General features: G+C 40.5%; 1 protein-coding gene across 1 annotated transcript in view; it reads right to left on the bottom strand.

The window, feature by feature from the left end:
• The window catches only part of CLVS2 (clavesin 2), a 51401-nt gene that overhangs the window by 5772 nt on the left and 23082 nt on the right, over window positions 1–22547 (bottom strand). Inside the window, exon 3 of the mRNA XM_075497341.1 lies at window positions 2326–2436. Coding sequence (XP_075353456.1) covers window positions 2326–2436 — 111 coding nt within the window. The remainder of the gene's footprint in view (window positions 1–2325; window positions 2437–22547) is intronic.

Below are 22547 nucleotides of genomic sequence, written 5' to 3'. Positions count from 1 at the left end.
TATTTATGTTTATATTTAATCTTATTGTTTCTTCTCAGAGACCTGGAATGTGTGCCCGATGAGCACTAGAAACAGAGCACCTCTGGATTTGGACAGCCTTCTCCCACAGATACTAGGGACCTGCAGACCTTCCACTGGGAGGAAATGCCTGCTCTTGGGTATGGCTACACAGACAGCTCACAGCAGCTATTTCTAGACTAGCAAGTAAGATGGGTCAGGATTCACTCTTTGGGACTAGGAGCAAGTGCCATGACACAGTGCACATCCATGTGGCTAAATTCCTTTCATCTCCAGAACAAGCTCACCTCATCCATACTGCTCACTGGTCCATGCCATCCCCAAATTGTTCCCGGGCAACATCTAAGAAAGCACCAGCTGGCACCAGCCAGTACCATGCCAGAAAGTGCCCGTACAATTAAACAGTAGGAATGGCAGCGCCCAGCCCTTTTTAATTTACTAGCGCTGAAGCAGCCAGGAAGGCAAGGTAGGATGTTGCCTCCAAACAGCTGTACGCTGCCCCTCGTCCCCCACAGGGCAGGCAGAGGTGTCCGCACAGACGGACACCAAGCACTATCGGTTCACATCCCACTTCACCTTGCAGGGACTTCTCTGGGCAGCTATACCCCTAGCATGATTTATCAAGAGTTAAATTCAAAAGGCAGAAAGACAAAAAGACCAAATATATGCTTGTCTTCTATTGCTTATTTCGGCCCATCTTCCAGTCAGCTGTGGAGACAGGAAGCTTAATACGACCGTGCAAACCCAGTAACGTTCTTCCATCTCACAAAGGAATTGATCCTTGTGTGAAAGAACAACTATTAATGGCAAAAGTAATTTGTTTTATGGTGCCTTTCCAACCGAATGTTTCACTTCTTAGCAATTGTTTTTATACGTGCCTAGTAGTACATTGATCTGAATATAGCTATCAGTTGCAAATCTACCAGGCATATTAAAAAAAATACAAAATAATTCAGGATAAACACAACAGACAAATAATGAGCCTGATAAAATTCTGAAGAGAATTCTGTTGGGTCTGGGGTTTTTTTCAGTCATTTGTTCTGTCTCTCAAGGTTTTTTTTAAAGCTGATTTTATTTTTTTACATGCTGGGCATAACTTTCACATTTTGACACTAAGTTTTGGACCCTAAATCGGTATTTAACCACCTGACTACTTCTTATAGGTATTTGATATTGGCAAAAACACTTGTAAAAGGTCAGCGTTTCTGAAAATATATGCCACTGATTCAGGTGTCTAAATAAAAATTTAGATGCTAACTGATAAGCACCCATGTTCAGCTGCCTTGTCACTTATTTTTAATGTTGTAACACACCCATGAGCTATACTTTACTCCCTGGTTATGCATATACAGCACTTGACTTAAAAAGGCCTCAAACATATCTGGCACTATAATGCTCTTTGTTGAAGCTGTAGTCAACGGAGTGCAACTGAATCCTGCAAAATGGGTTTTCATTTGCATATTTATAACAGATATTACATAAAAGGCTTTGTGATCTATAGTTCAAAATCTGTGAATACCAGAGGCCTCTCAAGCATAATCTGTCAGTAAAAAACAGCTAAACACCAAGGATCATTGCAGCCTTGGATGCTGTGTTTGAGGAGAGAAAATATAGAGTTGCTTAGAGAGCTGATCCCATTTAAAAAAAAAAAAAAAAAAGTCACATTCTTTGTAGTGGCTTTGTACATGATGCTGATTGTGTTTTCCTGGATGACAAACTTCCTGTTACAGAAATAATATCATTCTATGTGCTATCACCACCAAGCTCTAATTTAATTGCACTGATGCAAATGCTGCAAATTCAGCAACATCTCAGAGACTGCTCATGTTTATGCACAGATGCATGCACACAAATTTCCTTTCATTGGCTTTCATTCAAATCAGTATTTGCAAGCTACTATATACCAGCTGTGTATTTTCATTCACGCTAATATCAAGGAATCACACTAGGAAAGGACTTCGTACTCGCTACCTCTGTTCTTAAAAGAAAGACACAAATAATTTTAATAGAAATAGAATTGAATGGAATCTTAATAGAAACTGTAATGTTGACAATATCTTTATATAACCCAGAGGAAAGCATATGCTTACGTTTTAAAATACACTTAAGTGCACTGCTTGACTGTGTCCTTAAAGGATAATGCTGTATAAGTTTCTAAAACAGTTACAGACACTCTTTACAATGCATATGTATTTAAATACTTTCCACCAATAGCAAGCTGATACATTGTGTATATCTACTTTATTAGAGCATGACACATCTGCTGACTACAACTGCCAGGTAGTGGACAATTAAACAGAAGAATACCCTTTTTCGTGTCTTCTCCTTTAAAAAGGGCCGTATAACTGTGTAGAGGGCATGGATATACCACGGCTGATTGACGAAATGTATTCCTCCAAACCGAGCTGGAAAACTGTCCTGTATGTCACAAAACAAATGCATACAATGTGAGTTGACTCTTAACAGAAGTTGCACATGCATCAAATCATTTTTTTATGCTGAATGCTTTCATTTTAATAATAAACCTTAAACAAGAAGAAACTTTCTTCAAAATTGTGTCCTCTCAGTTGAGTTCCAACCTTCCACACCAAGCAGCAACACACCCTGGACAGAGCGGTGAAGAAGCGTGTTGAGACAGCTACGGTATTCGAATAAAGGCACGGCATTTCTAACCTCCAGAAATGCTTTAAACATTTATGATTTGCCCATAATCCATCTACACAACATATTTTTCTCTTTTCCACTTCTACAGATTTTATTCATTTTTAATACTAACCATCGCAACTCTTCCAGTGTCATTGAAGAGCACTAGAAACATCCCTCTTATGTCCACCTTAAAAAGCAAGTGTAAATCTAAACTACTATTCAAAATGTCTCCAGTATTATCCATATTTCATAAAACTGAGAATGCATTAAACATTATGCATAAACTGTTATGCAATATCCATGACGGTAATTCTTGTCACATAGTCAGAAGCCTTCTGGGAGCTTAAATGTAAGGATAGAATATCTGTATTGAACCAATGACTTCTTTTTTCTTACTGAAAAACACAAGGGGCAGACAACACACTAGGAAAGATTCTGATCCGCATTTTCAATTTCTAAGTAAGTCAAGAGAATATGCCAGAGGGTTTAGCAGTTAGAAGAGGGCAGCCACTCTGTCCTGGAATACTATTGCCAAATTCATCACATGTCCTCATTTTGTCTTTGCCTGGTTGATCATAAGCTCAAACAATGCAATAACCTGCTGCCATCTCCTACATTGCCTAGAGTTACTGAGCAAGGAAGCAAGAGGTGTAAACAGGCTTGTAAATTGACACGTGTCCCCTTTAGTTTTCAAGGGTTATGTCAGAACCTTCTTGGTGTTTAGTTATGCAGACTTACTAAATTAATGGCTTTCATTTGAACCCTTATTCAACAGGTGGTCCACTCTAGGCAGCCATGGTAGTCACTTAGATCAAAACCGTGTCCCTCAGCAGCAGCAACTCCCGTTTGACAATATAGGTACAAACGAGGACACGTTTCCCACCTACACCTCCTCCTCCTCCTGTGTGGATGCAGTAAAGGCAGCTTCAGGTCTGTGTCAGTGGGATCAGAGGCTCAAAAGGAGGCAATCCAATGGTTAGATGGGGCACTTGGTGCAAACAGACATATCTTGCCTCCTCTGGAGACAAGACAGCAGGCCATATAGAAGCATCCAACAGTCTAGATATAATCCACAAAGCAGCAATGAAAGCATAGTGATTTAAGGTCATACAGCACACAGTAAAAAAATGGCCAAGAAAAAATCATAAGCTATATCAACTAATCAAGAACTGTCAGATATGGAAGGCAGGAGCTGTAGAAAGGAACTCTTTAATGAAATGTTTCCAGATAGGAATACACTTTGAAAAAGTGCATGTGCCAAGGAACCTCCTTAGTTCTGCGAATGTGTACAGAGCTGTGGGAATAATAAAGCCTGAAGAGGTCACTTGCTCCTCTCAAAAATACCATTCAAATACTGGCAGGCACTCCTAACCCAGGGAGTCTTTACATCAATCAGGGTGCCACCTGCCTCGAAACTGCAACGACTTGGTGGATTACCAGATGAAATATTTTCTGTCAAGGAGGCAATGCCTTGACAATATTCTGCAGGGAGGATGACAGCTACAACACACGCTACTAACATCTGGCTGGCCACAGCACAACAGTCAATGCAATTAACAGTCTATTTTAGTGATTTTCTCCAGAAACATTTGATTAACAACAGCCTTGAAATAAAACAATCGTACTGAAAGACTGTGCTACAGAAGCCACAACTTGCTAAACGCCTAGTTCCTGTCAGTGCTGACTAAATGTCAGACAGGATGGTTGATAATTTGACATGTAATTCACCCTGTTCAATATCGTAAATCCCCAAACACCATTTTAAGAACACAACCTCTGATATACAAAAGGTAGTAAATTATGTCCCTATCACAGCAATCCAATGAATCCATTAGGAAGAATAAATCATTGGATGACACCTTAACCTTTAGTTGCAGGAGATACCATTCATCTACAGAAGGTTGTGTTTATTTGGTTTATCATGGCTGCTGCTCCAGCAGAGAAGCCCCAGTGCAGCATGTCGTGTACCATGCCCAAAAGAGCATACACTAGCCCTGCAGAAGACATCTTTTGCTAGTTTCATCTAGATGTCATTGAAGATATCTTCAGAGTTAACACTGGAATGGTAACTGTGTTAAGCCTTATGGGGGTCAAACACTTTTTATAATGTAGGCACTATGGAAAACAGCAAAGCAAACCAGCCATTCCTGGCTGCATGCCTTTTAGCATATTATAAGCTTTTAAATTAATACAAGTGTCCCGAAACTTACACACACAAAGTTAGTTACAAAACGTTTGTTTATTGGTCAAAAGGTATCTCACACAGCAACTGAGGACAATTTGTGAATGAGAAGCTCTCAAGAGGCAAAGAGGTATTTGTATTCTACCGCGGGCTCAGAATGGATGGTTTTGTCAATACTCAGTTATTCATGAAGATATTAAATTTCTAGCAGGTAAAAGGAGTATCTTTACAAAGTACCACTTTGACACTTCCACTACCTTTTTCTGCATCTTGGAATCCATTTACCTGAAGGGTCATGAATATATGTGGACTGATTCTCAAATAGAAGATGCCACTTAATATTAAAAGCCAATTTGTCTCAGTGTTTATCATCAATTCTAAAGGCATTTTCCAGAGCTGACTAAAGAAGTTGGCTATTCATCGATTTCTGTAACTGAACTGAGGTGCCCAAATTCAGGAGCACTTCCTAACGTGTAATTAGGAACCCCCAAAATTTGGGCCCAGAAAGAGAAAGGGTATTTGGTCAGAATGATCCTGCATTGTAGACAGTGCTGGGTCTAAAATTCAAAAGCTGCTGAATGCAGATCCAAAACCCAATCTCAACAGCACCTGGTGAGAAAATAAAGAAGTGGAATAAGCAACTACAGCTGCTGGAGAAACAGGTGTCAGAAGGTTGTCTGGCTCTTCTCAGACGTATCTGATTTCTGCACAGGGATTTGCCAGGCAGATGGCCATCCTACACAAACAGCAGGTAGGAATTTCTTCCAAATCACTGATTCTTGTGGGTTTTTACGTAGATTAAGTCACAAGCGTGGTGGCAGTCGCAACTGCCTCTGTAGACATATTGCACTTCAACAGAAAAGCCTGTAACCCATGGATCATCTGAATTCTAAGTAAAAAGAATCCCATGCCAGAAAACAGTAAGAAATGGAGATCAGCCATGAAGTAAGCTGTGCATTTGACTGGAAAAGTAATAAAGGTGATGGGGTATTACCAAACCACTAAAAAGAACTAATTATATATACACAGTGTGTGGAATGTTTTAGCGTTCACAATAACCTCTGATTATGCAGCGGAACACAACCTAAGCATGCCTCTGATGAACAGAGTTTGGGACATGGCCACTCCCCAGACGCAGGCAAGCAGGTAGTTACTATTAGGCACCACAGTTCTTGTGATACGAGGCTTACCAGTGGCAATTAATAGTGGGCTGCAGAGGAAGAAGCAGACCCCTACACTACTGTTTGCAGGACAGGGCGACTACCAGTGCATGGCAGTAACTGACCTCTTCTCTAACATCTATAAGCCAGCGCTGGAGAATGACCCCAAGCAAACTGCATCACCAGGTTTCCATCTCCAATGACGTGGTTTTGCTCACTCACAGCACAGCAGTTTTACCTCTCTGCTGCACATAATTTATACAACCTGTCTCCACAAGGTTCCTCTCCAAGGACCCAGCTGCTGTTGCCTGCTACCGCCCTCGGCACATGCTAGGAAGCCAGGTTTCTACTTGTTGGGACCACATCCCACCCTGTGCTGGACTCAGCCATCACCTGAGCCAGCTCTCTGGGTTTCATAGAAGGTCCCGCTGTGGCCAGCAGAAACTCTTACAGCACATGTAATAACAGCAAAGCCAGTGGATGACATTTTCAACAGTACCTAAGAGAGGAAAGTGCCAAATTCCTACTGAAAATCAGTGTGAGTCTCCTTAGTGGTGTCAGAACTATTATCATAGAGATAATAAAAATGACCCACCTTTTTCATCATTACCAAATGCGAAAAATTAAAGAACTTCTTAAAGCCCACAGTATTCTCCACTCCTTGGGTATCGTGTCTACATTTATACCTCTGAAGTCTACTTTTAAACAATTAGCTCCCCCAGCTGAAATCAGCACGGAAGTCAACTGTGTTTGCACAGCTCTTAGAAGTGGAGTCTTCGAAACCGCTGGGACTGCTGTGTGCCCACAGGTGCATTGGCAGCCCAGCCACATCAGGGCCTCACAAGCTTGCTGCACATCACCTGCAAACAGCCCGTCCGGACACACCTTGCTACATACTAACACTGCGAGAGTGCTTGGGCACCTATGCTGTGGGGCTGTGTTTGAGGGTTTGCTGCCCTTATGGGCAGTGAAACTGGTTTTGCAGACAGTCTAGAGGCATCCTTCAAAGGATTGTCTAGACAAATATCACGAACACACTCGCATGCTTTACTTAAGGCTGAACTTGAGTGCTGTGATGAATTCAGGCCGTAGCATCTGCAGGCAACAAGAGGCTACAGAGTCAAAACTGTGAAAATTGTATCTTCATAACAGAAGTTACAAGTTCAAAGACAGCATATTAAATTATTAGTATCTCAAACGTCACTTAAGAGTTATTCCTGAAGGTAATAAACTCAGGTCTCCTCCAGCTATTCAAAAAAGTCAAGCACTTCAGGGAGAAAAAAAAATCACTATGATGAACCAAAATAGTGTCTTCATAATGGAAAGCTCCACTAGAAAGACAGTGAAACATTCTGTCTGATGCAAGATGCAGCACGACTAAACTTAATTTTCAGCATGTTAAAGAGAAAACTATGGAAAATTAGAGAAATAAAAGGTCTGATTAGAAGGAATATTTCACTTCCTTAGTACAACAAGAGCTGAATTACCAGAGGAACCAAGAGCCATCCACATCAGGAAAGGAAAGCCAAGTCTTGCTCCCAAACTGTAACTTTCACTACAGGTATGAAAGAACAACGCATTCCTAACACCAAACTTCCTGCAGGCATCCATCCATGACAAACGTAATTGCAATGCCTCAAAACAAAGTAACTTGTGTGTCAGGACTGATCACCTGTGCTCAAGGCATGTCTTTAGACTGGGACCGTATCCAGTGGTATGGTAGGATGATAAAGAGACTGAAAAGTGTATTTGTAGAGTCTCAAAGAATTTGGATTGGTTTGTTTATGAAAACAAATACTGGAAGGCAGATGCTACCTATAAACACACTAGGGAGAATAAAGGAGAGGTGAGGACAGACCCTTTCAAAACAAAGGACAATGCTGACATCCAAACAATTGAGAAAAAGCTCACCATGAACACAGCTAGACTGGAAAGTGGTAGAAAACTTTGAATCATCACACAGCCAACAAGTTTGGTGGGGAATAAGCAACCCAACTCATTTTGAGACAAAGATTACTAAATTATGAGTAAGTTGAGCTTCAGGTTGTCTGTAACAACAGGAGACTTCACCTCCGTCCCTCTGTTTTAAAGCTCTTTAAGGTTCAGATCCAAAAAATTTTTCAGGTTTCAATGGTGGTGAAATTTTGCTTGATCCCTGGCATAGCTGCATTAGTGATTTCCTCCTGTAAGACCATGACTTTGTTCTCTCCTAGCTAGAACTTTTGATTTTTATTAAACAATGTTGAACCATTTCTAAGACAAACAAAAAGTGCCCAAATAAATTTTTGTTACTGTGTTCAACCAAAAGAGCACTACCTAAAGGCAAATTAACATCATTCAGTGACATTCCTACAAAATAAGATTTAATTATCTAGAACTGGATGTTGTCATTTAAGAAGCTTAAGAAGCTTCCAGTGAAGCAATTTGACTTTTGGCAGTCCTCCTTTTCATTTCTATTAGTCATTTTATCTTACAGCTCATATAGAAATATGTTAAATTGAATGAGATGAGAAGAGCAATGGTATCCATCCAGTGAGAATATTGTTCTTTTTATTGAAGTATCTGTTTTAATTTCAAATAATCTTCCATCTTTCATTTCAATATGCTACTCATAAAAATTATATCTTGGTTAAATTAATTAGGTGGATAGGGATTTAAAAGCCATCTGACCACATGTGTCTGCATATTTATATATAAATATAATAAAATTTTAAAATCTACATAGATTTTGTGCTTCCACTATTTAGATAAAGGGCTCAGATCACTCTCATTTTTTTAATTAGATGGGCTTGATAAAGAAAATATTTTATATAAAACCTCTCATTTTCATTTGAAATTACTTTATTTTTGCAAATTAACTTCAAGAGGTTGTCACCTGATTTTTTAAAAAGTTTTAATCAGACATTGTGTGAAATTCTTTTAGCAATTTTTGCTTGTTTTGACAGGGGCTTGGGGTTTTGGGTATTTTTTTTCCCTTGGCTCATTTGTTTAGTTTGAACCTGGAAAAATAAAGGCTTTAATTTTAAAGAGGAAATGAAAAATGCTGTTTTCCAAGGCCAATTCTGTCTTCAACTACAAACACTGTCTCTTTTTTAAATCTAAGTTACACCTCATTTGGAATGTGAGATATTAAAAAGGAGGAAAAAAAACCAAAACTTTTTCACACCGTGATGCTGTTTCCAGATAGGCAAAGCCAGAAAACCAGTAAGAAAGATGGTAGAAGTAGGTTCTTCCATACTGCTTTCTTTTCCTGTGATGAAAATCATTCTTTACAATAGGCAATTATCAGATGGTGATTTTTTCTATGGAAATTCCCATAGGGGAAAAAAAATCCATTTTCCAGGCAGCTTGTGAATGTCTTATTAGATTAAGATTACAGACAAATGGAAAGAACACTATACTGCAAACTGCTGTGCATAAATATAGCAACAATACTTTCATAATGCTGCTGGAATAAAAATAATGCTGGGAATTACTGTTCATAAAAATGCCATACTCAAATTCCTGAAGTCAAAAGTCTTTGGCCAGGGACTGTATAGGAGGAGATGAAATGCCACACCAGCATCTCAGTTTGTACCACCCTCGTCCTGAAGTCACCCTCTTGTAGTCAGTGAGGCTACACTGATGCCCAAACAGCCCTTGGCTCTGCCGAGACCACTGACCACAGGATTACTGTCACGATGCTTTTCATCATGCAGAAAGCCTCCCACAGCCCTGAGGCCATATCAAAGAGGAGCATCAGTAGTTATCAGATAGCCCCCCTCTTGTGCCTGACCACTTCCAAATGTGAGTAGGCTAACTAGTACCTTACCTAGAATTGCCTCAGGGGAGCTACACTTACTTGTTCTGTTTTATTCACCCAAGTGATCCCTTGTGCTATCTCACATGTCATTCATAGCAGAAGGAAGGAAGAGAAACCTTAGGATAATGTTAAGACAAGGATTGAAAGAAACAATGACAAGGCAGAAACCATAGAAATAAGACAAAAGTGAGGAGCAGAGGAAAACAGGACATATTAAACTAAAATTAATTCAGGGAGGGATACAGAGAAATTACTATGATGCGCAAAAGAAAAATATATTCATCATGTTCCTTTTCTAGCCCCCCTTCAAAACTTGCACAGAAAGGCAGGGAAAGAGAAATGTAAAGTATTCCTACATGGAGGATCCATGTTTTACAGTCATATGTCAAGACTGATTTTGCAGACCTAAACTACAATAGGGTAAGTAAATACTAAATCTTATGCCTTCCATATAATTTCTGCATATCATCCCAACCGACAATTTCCCAGAAGAACCAGAGCCAACCTATGGAATTTTAATTCTGGATTGGCTTTAGTCAAAATTTGCAAGAAGCTACATCTAACTGACTGTCCTTAATGGTATATCAGTATACCTGCACAGTCAACGGGGTGCACAGGTCTGCAGATGGATAGGGTGAACAGACATACTGCACAGAGGCAAAAATGCAAGTTTCCTTGTTGTGGCAGTTCAAACAACATTGCGGAGTTTTGCAGGGCCAACAAGTTACTGAGTCAAAAGATACCAATTCTCCAACCAGAATATTCACTTTTTTCCCTGGAAATGGACAACTTCTAAACTGTTGCCTACAACTTCATTATCCAAAGCTCCTCCAAAAATGCAACACATTTTCAGACAGGATGCATTAAAATTGGATTACCACTTTATCAGTTTCAATTTACAATAATGCAATAGACTGAAAACTGTAGTGATTCCAGAGATATTTCATGAGCCATATGTTTCCTCATAATATGAGGAATCAGTCTGCACCACTGCAATAGGCACGAAGAGCAGTTATCATTTTAGCCATCCAATTTTAATCTGTCACTATGCAAATGAGAGTCCTGAGAATTGAACTGAACTGTAAAATTGGAGGGATAGTGATTTAGGGAAAATCAGAGGAGGACAGCCGCTGAGATCTAGAATGCAGCATAATTAAGCTTTAAATTACTGGGAAAATTGAATAACTGACTTGAGATCCATTAATAAGTATTATATTTTATTAAAAGTAGAGGTATCATGAACTATGCAGCACACAAATTTTCAAAGGTCAGTTCCCAGCAGTACAAAACTATTTCCAGTTCCAAAAAGTGTTCAAGTGTCTTTGTCATAGTACAGAATGGAGATTTATTTCAGCCTTTCAGCCTCAAGAAAGCCTCATTCTGAACTGCTCAGCTACACTTTATCTTTACAAAGGTGCTTGAAAAGATACAGTTTCCTGTGAGGTAACTCCACCTCAGCTTCCCTTTCTTCCGCACTCCTGAACAACTGCTGATGGTACACACACGTAAAATGTTCCTGGGAGCCCAGGGAATTTCAATATTGTTTGAGGGAGAGCTGTCATTCCAGTTATTACTCTGGAGGATCATAAATCACTGTTGTTGAATTCTAACTTCAGACATCAATCCCCTGTCTTTTTAAGCCACATAAGCATGGCTGTCTCTGTGTTAGCTGCTACGGAGGAAACCCTGCCAGTAAAAAAACAGAGATTCACAACAACTGGGCAAATAAATAATTATTTGTTTATCATACTTACCTAGGACAAAGCTAATATGTTTACTGTGCTACTAGTATGTGCCAGTAACAAATAAATGTGATGCTAGAGTCTATCCTAAAATCACACTTTTGGAACTCTTGAAAATTCATGTCCAATGAGTTGGAAGATCAAAATCAGAAATGCAGATCTCTTCTTGTTAAGATAGAAGTGGAACCCATGTGAATCTCTTCTCAGCAAGACAAAATAACAGTAGCCTCATTCCATGTTACATGGATACACACAGAGAAAAAGAACTGAACTCTGAAACCATCTGGAGTGCCAGGTCCAGTCCTGGGCTCCCCAGTACAAAGCAGACAGGGACATACTGCAGTGAGTCCAGCAAAGGGCCATGAAGATGATGAAGGGATTGGAGCATCTCTCATATGAGCAGAGTCTGAGAGAGCTGGGAATGTCCAGCATGGAGGAGAGAAAACTCAGGGGGATCTTATCAATGTATATAAATACCTGAAGGGAGGGTATAAAAAGCCGGAGCCAGGCTCTTTTCAGTGGTGCCCAGTGACAGGACCAGAGGCAATGGGCACAAATCAAAACACAGGAGGGTCATTCTGAACATAAGGAAACCATGTAAGAGTGCACAGTTCTGAACAAGTCAGACACTGATGAAAAATATAAAATCACTGAGGTTACATGAGGTCTGTCTACCTGATATTTTCCAAAAACACTTCACTTCCCAAAGCTGTGCTATTTTTGAAGTTCATGATCAGCCACAGCAACCAATGTGATGACAGACTTCTCAAACTAAATAAAAAACTGATTTGCAGGTAGATGTTAATATTTACCCTATGTAAGATACTCAAGCTGCTTGGCTTGCTTGACATCACTCATCTTTTCATCGCAAGTAACTGCGGAAAATGTGCACAGCTTACTCCACCTAAACGAAGGCTTACCTTACCTGAAAACCCTGAAGCTTCATGCATCACACTCTCTAAACCAGGATTTACAAAACGTAGCCGCTGCCCAGCTGTCTGCACAACACTGAACAGGCTCAGTTTCCAAAGGCTGGGAATGAACTGCTCCCCCAGTTCTGGCTCAACACCCACCTGCGAGCCCAGCTTTTCAGACATGTCACAGAGGGCAATGCAGGCAGCTCACAGACCAGGGAAAGCCTGCGACACTCAGATTAACTCCATTCATTAACAAAACCTCTAGGAAAGAAGTTAAATTTCCATTTTGAGACTGACTGTTTACCACTACACTCCTAGCTCTACCAACCTAATAAAGAGCGGTTGCATCCCGAAGTATGTCTTTTTCCAAATATAGCATTGTTTAACAAAAGATATTGCTGTTGCATATGTAACATCTTCAAATGTTTGTAACTACAGTTTGTAAAATGTTTATTGCTCTACTGTTAAAACATCATTCAAATTGTAGCATCTTAAGTCCAATGCAGTATACTAAAACAGTGTAACCTATTTTTTACAGACAGCTTAAGAATGTGCACAAAAAGATCCTACTTCCCTCTCCTTCCTTTCTACTTTTCTGACTTGGCCACCTTCTGATTTGGAGCCCTCTTCTATAGCATGGCTTAAATTTTCTGCTTTCTTACATTACTGTCACTCCAATGTTAATGGTTGATGCTAACAGGAGAAGTAAATCCCCAGTACAGGGACGATGACATATGGCATGCCTGAATGGACTTAATGGAAGGGAGAGACATCCTGTTGGCTGTTGCTTGCTTCCCATCCATTAGCACCATACCCTGCACCACGCCACGCCATCCGGCACGTACATCCGGCTATTAGTCACACAACCATGCAACCATCATCCACTTGTCACTCATGCTACAGCTGCAAATGCCCCTGCTGTGACTGCCATGTGTACCTCAAAAGCAGCCTGAAAATACAGAACTCCTCACTTCAGTGAGAATATCATTAAACATTAAACCTTAAACAAGCTTCTACCCCCACTTAACTGAACAGTCAAGAGTCATTCCTCACCAACTAAAAAAAGTGACGTACGACAAGCTGAAGCAAAATCAGAGCCAACGTTAATGTAACTAGACATGGCCTTTTCCAACCTGTCCATCCGCAAAGGGATGCAGTTGTTGAGGGTATCTGGAGAGCATGTCACAAAGCTCTCGCACCTCTACAGAAAATAGTTTAAGCAAGCAAAATCTTCTGTTAGGTACTAACAGGTGTGGGGTCACAGCAAGAGACAAATACAGGCCCAAAGTGTACAGCGTTTGCTAGACGTAAGGTATTTTCAGCTGCCAATGAACTGAGCCACATCAAAATCAAAAAAGAATGTGTCAAATAGAGCGTGTGTGTGTGTCTGCATCTGCGTATAAAAATCATTACGCCTCAAACATCAAATTAATCTCTTAAATAATTTATTACCATGGATAATTTGTCAGTTTCCAGTAGCCTATTCACTTTAATTTAAAATAGATTTAAGAGCTCAGACTATCAGCGTAGGACAAAAAAAGAAGGCATGTCCTATCTAGGAACCAGAATCAGTTCTTTGTGTCCTACTGGTAGATCAATTATGTATTAGAGCTGCTGCTGCTTGACTTTTAATCCACATTAGTTCACAGACCTTGAGCAAATTTGATGTTACCATATTAAAAAGGGAAAGCACTAGAATAAGCTATACAGAAGAAAAGGAAAACAGACCAAGCAAGGGGCCAATTAATCAGCCAAATGCCAGCAATGGAGAGACAGGCTGCCTACTGCCAGCACACAGGGAAATAAGAAATGCACAGATAATTCATTTAAATTCCCTTAAATGTAATAAATCCCAGTTGGAATAACCATAAGATCATTTTTAATATGTTGCATTGTTACCCTTCTTTTTGGCAATTCAGGCAGAGAAATCTGCTGATGTGTATATATGTGTACATTGTAGTACTATAGATCTGTAATACCTGTTCTCATCCTGAATGAACAACATTTCAAGCCACATTCTAGATATCAGACACCAGCTGTATGCTTAGCCATTTAAAGATCCTGGCTGTGTATTTACTGAAACAGATAATCTAAAGCAGTACTCCAGTCAGCTTTGCTCATTTTGGAGCCCGGCTGATAAATCTTCACACATAACCGAAGCATTAAAAAGTCTTCCATTTTCTGAACCCAAATTCCTGCATCATCATATCCATTACAGCCTTTCAGCACTAAAATTAAAAGCAGCATGAATATTTAAGTGTTTTGTGATAAGAATGAAGCAGTTAAATCTGCCAGTATCCAAAAGGCAAAGGCAACCTTAGAATTTGAGTTCACTGAAATACAGGATGGAGGGGAGGAAGGTAGATGTAAAAAAAAAAGGGGAGGAAATTATCTTAAAATGCTTGCTAGCTATTACTACTGCCCTAGGAGCTGTAGTTTGAGTGCTCTAAGCTTCCATTTCCTTACAAAGACAACGTTATTTGGTTGAAATATTTTTCCTATGATGCACAGTAGTCTCTCCTGGAGACAGGAACAGATACGGCCTAGAGGTAAATGGGGACGTGAGATGTCTGAATGCTCCACTCAATACTGGCAGCCTTCCCAAACTGAAATAATTCAGTTTTGACACATTTGATATTTGTCTACGGAAAGAAAAAATCTCTAGAAGGGAGATGCTTTACATAAACATTTTCATTTAGTCTTGATGGAAAATTTGCGAGTCTTCTTAGAAAGGCTGTAGTGTCAAAAGTTATAATGTTTCTGCTTAAATTTTTAAAAGAACTACAATGCCCTTGGTTTTGTGCATATGAATGCAGCACCTTGGAGCTATACTAACAGATTCCACTCTGTTATTTGCTGTGATCATACAAAATGCAAGCTTATGCCAGGATCAGAAATTGAATTTCATGCAGATCTGATGTGGAGAGTTATGTGATGAAATAAATTACAGGCAAGCACTATCCATATGTATTCACACCATCCTCAGTATTCAAACAGATTGCTTTGTTATTTTGAGCAGTTACACTGCTGGAAACTTCATCACCCAGTTCTGTGACTGTGACAGACCTCACCTGCAAAGCAAGGCCATGCAGGTTAATCTCCAGGTGGAAGCCACAGAGCTGCACGACGGTGGTTGGCATTTCAGTAATTAGTTCCTCTGCTTTGGACTCAACTCTGCCCCAAAGCTCCAGCACAACTGAACAGGCTTGGTGTGCTCGCTGGAGCTGCCAGCTTTCAGCAGAAAAAGAGCAACTGAGGTCTTGGCCACTTCTGGTTGTATAAAGTCCCATGGTGCCATTGTAGAAGTAGAAGTATTAACCCCAATGTCTTGGTCAAATAACAACCCAAGTAATCTCATTCTGCCTATCTAAATTCTCTCTATATTTTCAGCTGACTAGCATTTTTACTGCAGCATTCAGCTGCCTCCAAGTGTCACCAAGCATTGAAAAACACCAGACGTGACAATTTATTCGATGCAAGATGTGATCGTGTCACCACTACAAACACTTAACACTGAAAAGATCCATAGAAGTTAATAGCAAGTGGGTCTGCTCAGCTCAACTCTGTGACATTCCAGTCCTGCCCCACCAGCCTGCAAGGGTGAGTGCAAAGATCTCCAAAGCAATGCTCTTCGTATACAGCTCACCCACTTGAGCTCACTGGGGACTTGCACTAGTTTGACTGCATCAGCTGTGCTCCACAATCCCTGCCTACGGAGACAGGCCTTGCCCTATTAAAATGTACCAGAGGAAATACCAAGATACACAAAATAATGTTTTACAAAACCCAAGCAGCATCTATACTGGGCATTTATCAGTACTCAGAAGCATTCACGGAGGAGAAACAATTATCTATGCTGTGAAACTGTTAGAGCAAGTCAAAGCCACCTAGCACTCTCCCAAACAATTTGGAAGGTAGCACAAATCAGGCACATTCCCAAAATGCTCTTTGGATGTAGCTATCTGTTTAGGATAACAAAACTTTAATAGCCAGAACGTAGCCACTCCAGCAGCAGGGAGCAGCCCTGGGCATGTCTAGTTTATTAGTACAGACATAGTTACACTCTCTTAGAGACATTCTGCGCTGGCAGCTGCCCATTATAAAACAGCAAGAAACCCATGAAAATATGAAGTAATTTAAAATTATTATGTCTCATACAAAGCAAACATATTCACTTTCAAATGTAAGCTATAGACTTTTAAAATTCTATTGATTACACAGATTAAACCTTTTAAATACCACTAATTAAACAGAGTGGCTACTATGAGGTCTATTGTGTAAATACGTATTAAGGAGTCCTGGGAGCTGTTTCCATACACTGTAGTGACCTCTACTGAATAGCTTTTTTTAAAGAAAATTAGTATCACACAAATGTTTCTGTTCATTTTGTCTGTTGTTTAAACTTCTGTTGTCCACATTCTGTATAGTCTGAAAGGCAGACTAGAAATGGCTGCAAGGTATAAAGAAATCTCCAAGAAAAATACTTTATAATTATTACTCTCTTATCCATCAGGTCTTTGCATCCCAGTTCCTTTCCTACAGGACTGAGCAATGTACTGTATATTTAAGAAAAGTGTTAAGTAAGTAAGTAAGTTCTGTCCATATTCCTATTAGCTCAGGAGATAACTCAAAGGTTTCAACTTTAAAAGACTGGGATCAGTAACCAAAAAAGGGGAAAGTGAGGGAGCAGAGAGAGCCCAGCTCTAAACATCAGCTGCAAGTGAGGGACACCAGTGCTTACTGACCAACAAATCTGGTGAGAACATGCAGGGGTTTTGGAGAACCTCAGCAACAGCAACGTAACTAACTGCTTCTGAGGAGCTGGACTCTGCATCAGATGAGAATCAGGCCCAGTCTGATTACACAATTAACAAATCCAAAGTAAATAATAATCCACAGGTAGGGTTGTAAATGTCGACACCAATAGTTATTTCTGATGGTCTTAAAGAGTAACTCATCTGGGCTGTGAGATTCTCCTTTTTCAAAACAACGTACCTGTCTGGAAACAGTTCTCCACTATTGAGTACCTACTGAATGCTTTTTCTGTATAAGAGGCTTCAGAAGCATAATAATAAAAACAATTTATCCCCTATCATCAGCAGGGTGAACAGCACAGCCCCAATGGGAATAAGAGCTAGGCTAACAGAGAAGCTGAATTCGTAGTAAATAAATAATGTGATCAAGACCTTTTCATGGTTTTGTATTTCACAGAAGAAAAATCAGTTTACAAGTATTTTATTTTTTGGAATAAAGCTCTCCCTCATTGTGTTTTTTGACACAAAAGTAAATACAGATGCAGATGCATTCACAAAAAAATAAATTATCTTTTCTGAAGTGCTATTGTTAAACAAGTGGTGACAGATTAATATAACCCAGTATCAGTGCAAAAAGCTTGCAACGTGCATTCCACTAGAGCACCAAGTTTATAAAATAAAAGCATTGTGGCATGATTAGCAGGCTGTATATAGTTTTATATAGTCCACATAAAATATGATTCTTCCCTGATCTGTATCTATCATACTGGGGTGTGTTTTTCAGTACTACACAAAGCAGTAAAAATTACAGATGCTATTTACTATCCCAGCACATGGACAAGTGCATCATCTACCATTACAGCAGATGAAAAGTATTCCCAGTGAAGATCATACTGCATTGCCCAGGACATGGCTCCCAGCCACGTAGAGAAGATATTTTTTTCTTCAGATGTGGGATCTGAAATAACGCCTGAAGCAAGAATCAAACCAGAAGCCAAAATTTTGAAATTCAAGCAAGTAACTCTCTGTCCAACCTGGCATGCCTAGCTTTGTTTAAATCCGCATCAAACTGACACCAGCCCTGGTGATCTCCGTGGACAGGCGACCGCTGCCAGCTCTCCGAAGCTGCAGGGCTTCAGGAGTGCAGGAGGCTGCACCACAGCTCGCAGGAGCCTACAGATGGGCATAGGGGAAGAGAAAGCGTAAAGACAGATGTCAGACACAGAAGGACAACGGCATTATGGACAGGAAAGTTTGGACCTCCTGCACTGCAGCATCTTGTCTAGCTCAAGAGGATGGAAAAGGGTGGCAGATGTTTGGATCAGTTTTGGTGAAAGGCACCTGCACGCTCACTGCAGGTAACCTTTGAGCCCTTTCTGCAAGGATGGAGAGCAGCGTTCATTACCTTAAATGTGTTAACTAGAAATGTGTTTGTTAAAGCTAATTAAAGATGTTGAAAAGCTGGGTTTGACTCACTGTTATGTAATACTACGGGAAACGAGATCTATTTTAGGACTCTGAAAACGAGGGCAAAACAAACGGCACACACAAACATGAACCTCTATCCCCGGGTCCCACTCCAGAGCCTGGACCTCGCCTGCCCCAACACGCTCACCTGTTACCTGGGAAACAACCCAGAGATTTGACTTTTCAGCACCAACTCCTCTAATTGTACTCCTGATGACATTTTCTTGCAGTGACAGCTCCTATTTTCACCCTTCCTTCTCCTTTTCTTTAGCATATAAACACATTACAGTACCTTTCCTGTAAAATAACTCACTGTTCATCCCATCTCTATTTTATTGTTAATGCTCAGGAAACAGGATGCCCTCAGTTGCTGTGTTACCCTTTTTCTCTGCCTCTTCCCCAGTCTCCCCATTCCATGCAAACTGTCCTCCTCAGGTCTCAATGCTGTAGGTCACTTTTCACCATCCCAAAGACTTCAGCCCTCATTCCCTGCTCTCTTCCCACTGAACATCATCCCTGGAGAAATCCCTTTACCTATGTGTGCTCCACTGTCATTGCTGTGCCGAAACACACGTCCCTCCACTCATTCTGTCTTCCACAGCCAAGCCTCACTAGTCAGACTACTTGGCTGAAAGCTCACTAACAGCACTAAACTCAAATTCTCCTAGTTTTTATTTTCTATAGTGTTGCAGCGATCCCCGCAAAGCACTCAGCTACTAAACTCACAGCCTTGGGATTATCTGTAAGGTCCTATTCTCCTCTAACACCATGGCTTCCACTGCAAGACCAACACTTACCATGTCTTCCCACACACAGTGTTGTGTGGAACCTGACCCCTTTATCTTTACTAGTCTCCTGACACACTTTTTGTTGCCTAAAAATTATTCAAATTAAGGATTGGGCTCTTTTGATCAATTTGGCTTTGATGAGTCCAGGGCTGTGAACTTCACTCCATGTTGAAAGGATTAAACCCAACAGAGAAAGGACAGGAACACATCTTCCACTGGTAAAAGCAGAGAAGAAAACCAGGCTGACACTATCGGGGTGATCAGAATTGCGGTCTGTGTGAATCCTGACTGAACCTGACTGAATCCCCTTTTTAGTTTTTATTGTGTGTTCGAAAGAAAATCAAGCTTCTGAACAAGGAGGGGTGAGAAGCAAGCAATATCTAGCCCAATGTGATGCACTAATAGCAAAACCAATCATTTCGAAACCATCTGCTTTGCAGCAAAACCTTCCTCCTGCAATACAATATGTGAATCAAAGCAGATTATGCCCAGGGTTTGCTGCAGAATATGGAACAAAACAAGTTATCCTAAACCAACCTCCCCATCAGCCTGCGACTGATGCAAGCTCGGGAATGCCAAATAAAAAGCCGAACGGCATGCCAGGGCTCCACTCGCTCCATCCGGCCTTACCTCAGGAAGAGGGACAGATGGTGCCAGTGACTCAGAAGAACTCCAAAAGGCTTCCATCTCACAGCAGTAACCTATGTCCCAGCCCTGTGACAGTCTGTCATCCATGCAAATGGTATTTTTCAAGGACATAAGTATGAACTTGGTGCTGGTAGGAAAACACGACAGAGTGCTCTCAGGGACAACTTCTCTTTTTGCGACCTGGGCAAAGATAATTCTATTCTGCAGTTTCACCCGTGTGCTCCTATGTGTGAGAAGGCAGGGCCTTGGGAAATAATGCTTGGCAACATAAATTACAGCTTAGTGCACTACTTTTGACTAAGTTAAAATTGTAAAAAATCTTTCCAGGAAGGAAAAGCCTCAGGGAAAGCATAAAAGCTTTGTGAGCAAGACTTCATGACTTTAAAGGAAATCAATCCCAACTTTAAAATCTGTAAAAAAAACCCCAAACCCTCCAGATTCTGCTTTCCTATTTTCTGGTTTTTTCAATTAATATATTTGCAAAATAAAACAAAGCAGCTGTAGCTCTGTTCCCTACTGCCTCTTTAAAATCTTTTCCATTTCCAAAGTGTAAAGTTATGGCTTTTCCATTTCTAGTGTAGGAAAACAAATATAAAATTGCAGTTGTACTTCTTTTTCCAAAAAGTAGCCACACCATAGAGTGAACAAACACAGGGAAGCACTGGCTCAACATTTGGTCCCAGTCAGGGGCCAGGACTGATTTAGGACAAGGAAACAGGGGACAGAGCTTTGCATTGGTAGACCAAGACCTGGACAGAAATGAACTGCTGAGAAGACTTGTGTCAATAACAGCTACAGTGATGGTATTCTTAGAGCCACAATGCTGTAATGACAGAAGCATGTTAAGGTTCGTGGGGAAGAAGAATTTTCTCTCATGAGACAAAATAGCACAGAATGAGACAGTTACATATTGACCCAAACTGCTATTTTGGGGCGTTGTTCCACAATGAAAGCTTTAGATGGCACCTTTATGTCCCTTAATAGTGACACAGATACTTCTACTCCTCCAATCTCAGCTTAGTGCACCAAACCCTCGGGGGCTTGTCAGTCAAAACCCAGTTTCCATTTGCCCTCCCGACTCGAAGTTGTTTCTCAAAAGACCTTCCTAATCCACGCTGCTTCACATGAGCCCCAAAGTATTCTGCCCTCAGTCCTTTCCTCTTCTCCCCTTGTGTCAGCCTGAGTGTGAGTTCAAACATCATCTCTGTACTGGTAGCTCACACGGAGACTTTCTCTCCTCCAGCCCCCTCCTGTACAATAACTTAAAATCACAGCCTGTTGCTCTGAAAAATGTCCAGCTAAAGCCCAATGTAGCCAGAAGAAGAGATGCTAAACGTGCCACCCTCACCTCCATTCTCAAACACTGCACATAACAGAGCTGAGCCATTCATCATATTCAGGCCCTAGTGTCATATTTAATTTTGACCTCTCTCAAGCCCCACACATCCCACCTCTGTTTACATCCTCTAAGTTCTTCTTTCATGGTGTTGTTTAGATGATATACATGGCTGAGAGAGTGTGCTCACCAATGCAGTAAATTATCTTTTTTCCAAAAACATAGAGGCATGCCTTTCTTTTTTTTTTTTTTCAGAGAAGACATCAGTGCTGCAAATGCACATTTTTTTCATCTCAGTCCTCACGTCTGCTTTCCTAGTCTGTGATTTAATGAAAGATTAAAGACTATCTTATGAAAGTTCACCCTGGCAACTGTTGATGTCATTGGGAACTGGATTCCCAGTTGGGGCTTAAAGAAAGATGAAGACCATGTTGATAATTGACAATATTTCCGACATTATTCATCTAGCTAATTAAGCCACAACTCCACGCCACTACATATGCTCAAAACTGAATGAACAGAAAATGTAGCACCATTAATATGCTTAGCTATTGGTGTTATATAAATTTAGCCCACAGAAATTAACTGTTCATGGAAGGTACAGATTATTTACTCCTTTCCCATTCAGCAGCAGAAAAACAGAATTATTCATGCAGCTACTTCATGTTGCCATGCCTTTGATTATCCTACTGAAAAAAAAATGTGCATTCTTCCTCAGAAATTGAACCTAAGCGCTGTATCCCACATGCTGTAAAATAAAACAAGGTCTTTATCCATTTAATTGCAAGCACATTTAAGCATTGAAGGAAAGGAGACACACGTTACTAGCTTGGACAGGTTTGCATGTAAGGCACAAGTAGTGATTCTCCCGCTCGCTGTGTTTGCCATCTTTTTTAGAAGAGGTAGAAGTTTTGTGTACGTACAAACACAAGAACAAAAAGCACATTTAAAGTCACCAAAGTGTATGTGTGTTCCCCTTTTGTCTCTTTCTGAGGCAAGTTACTGCTAAAATGCCTTTATGGTGGCTTGTTGCTTGCTTCATCCTCCTACAGCAACCCAAAAGCAGTGTACTGAAAGGCAGTCAGCC

Source organism: Mycteria americana, chromosome 3 (genome assembly GCF_035582795.1).
Source record: "Mycteria americana isolate JAX WOST 10 ecotype Jacksonville Zoo and Gardens chromosome 3, USCA_MyAme_1.0, whole genome shotgun sequence".
In the NCBI taxonomy this organism is placed as follows: domain Eukaryota; kingdom Metazoa; phylum Chordata; class Aves; order Ciconiiformes; family Ciconiidae; genus Mycteria; species Mycteria americana.
Note: the sequence above shows the minus strand (reverse complement) of the source record. Positions and strands in the feature narration are given on the sequence as shown.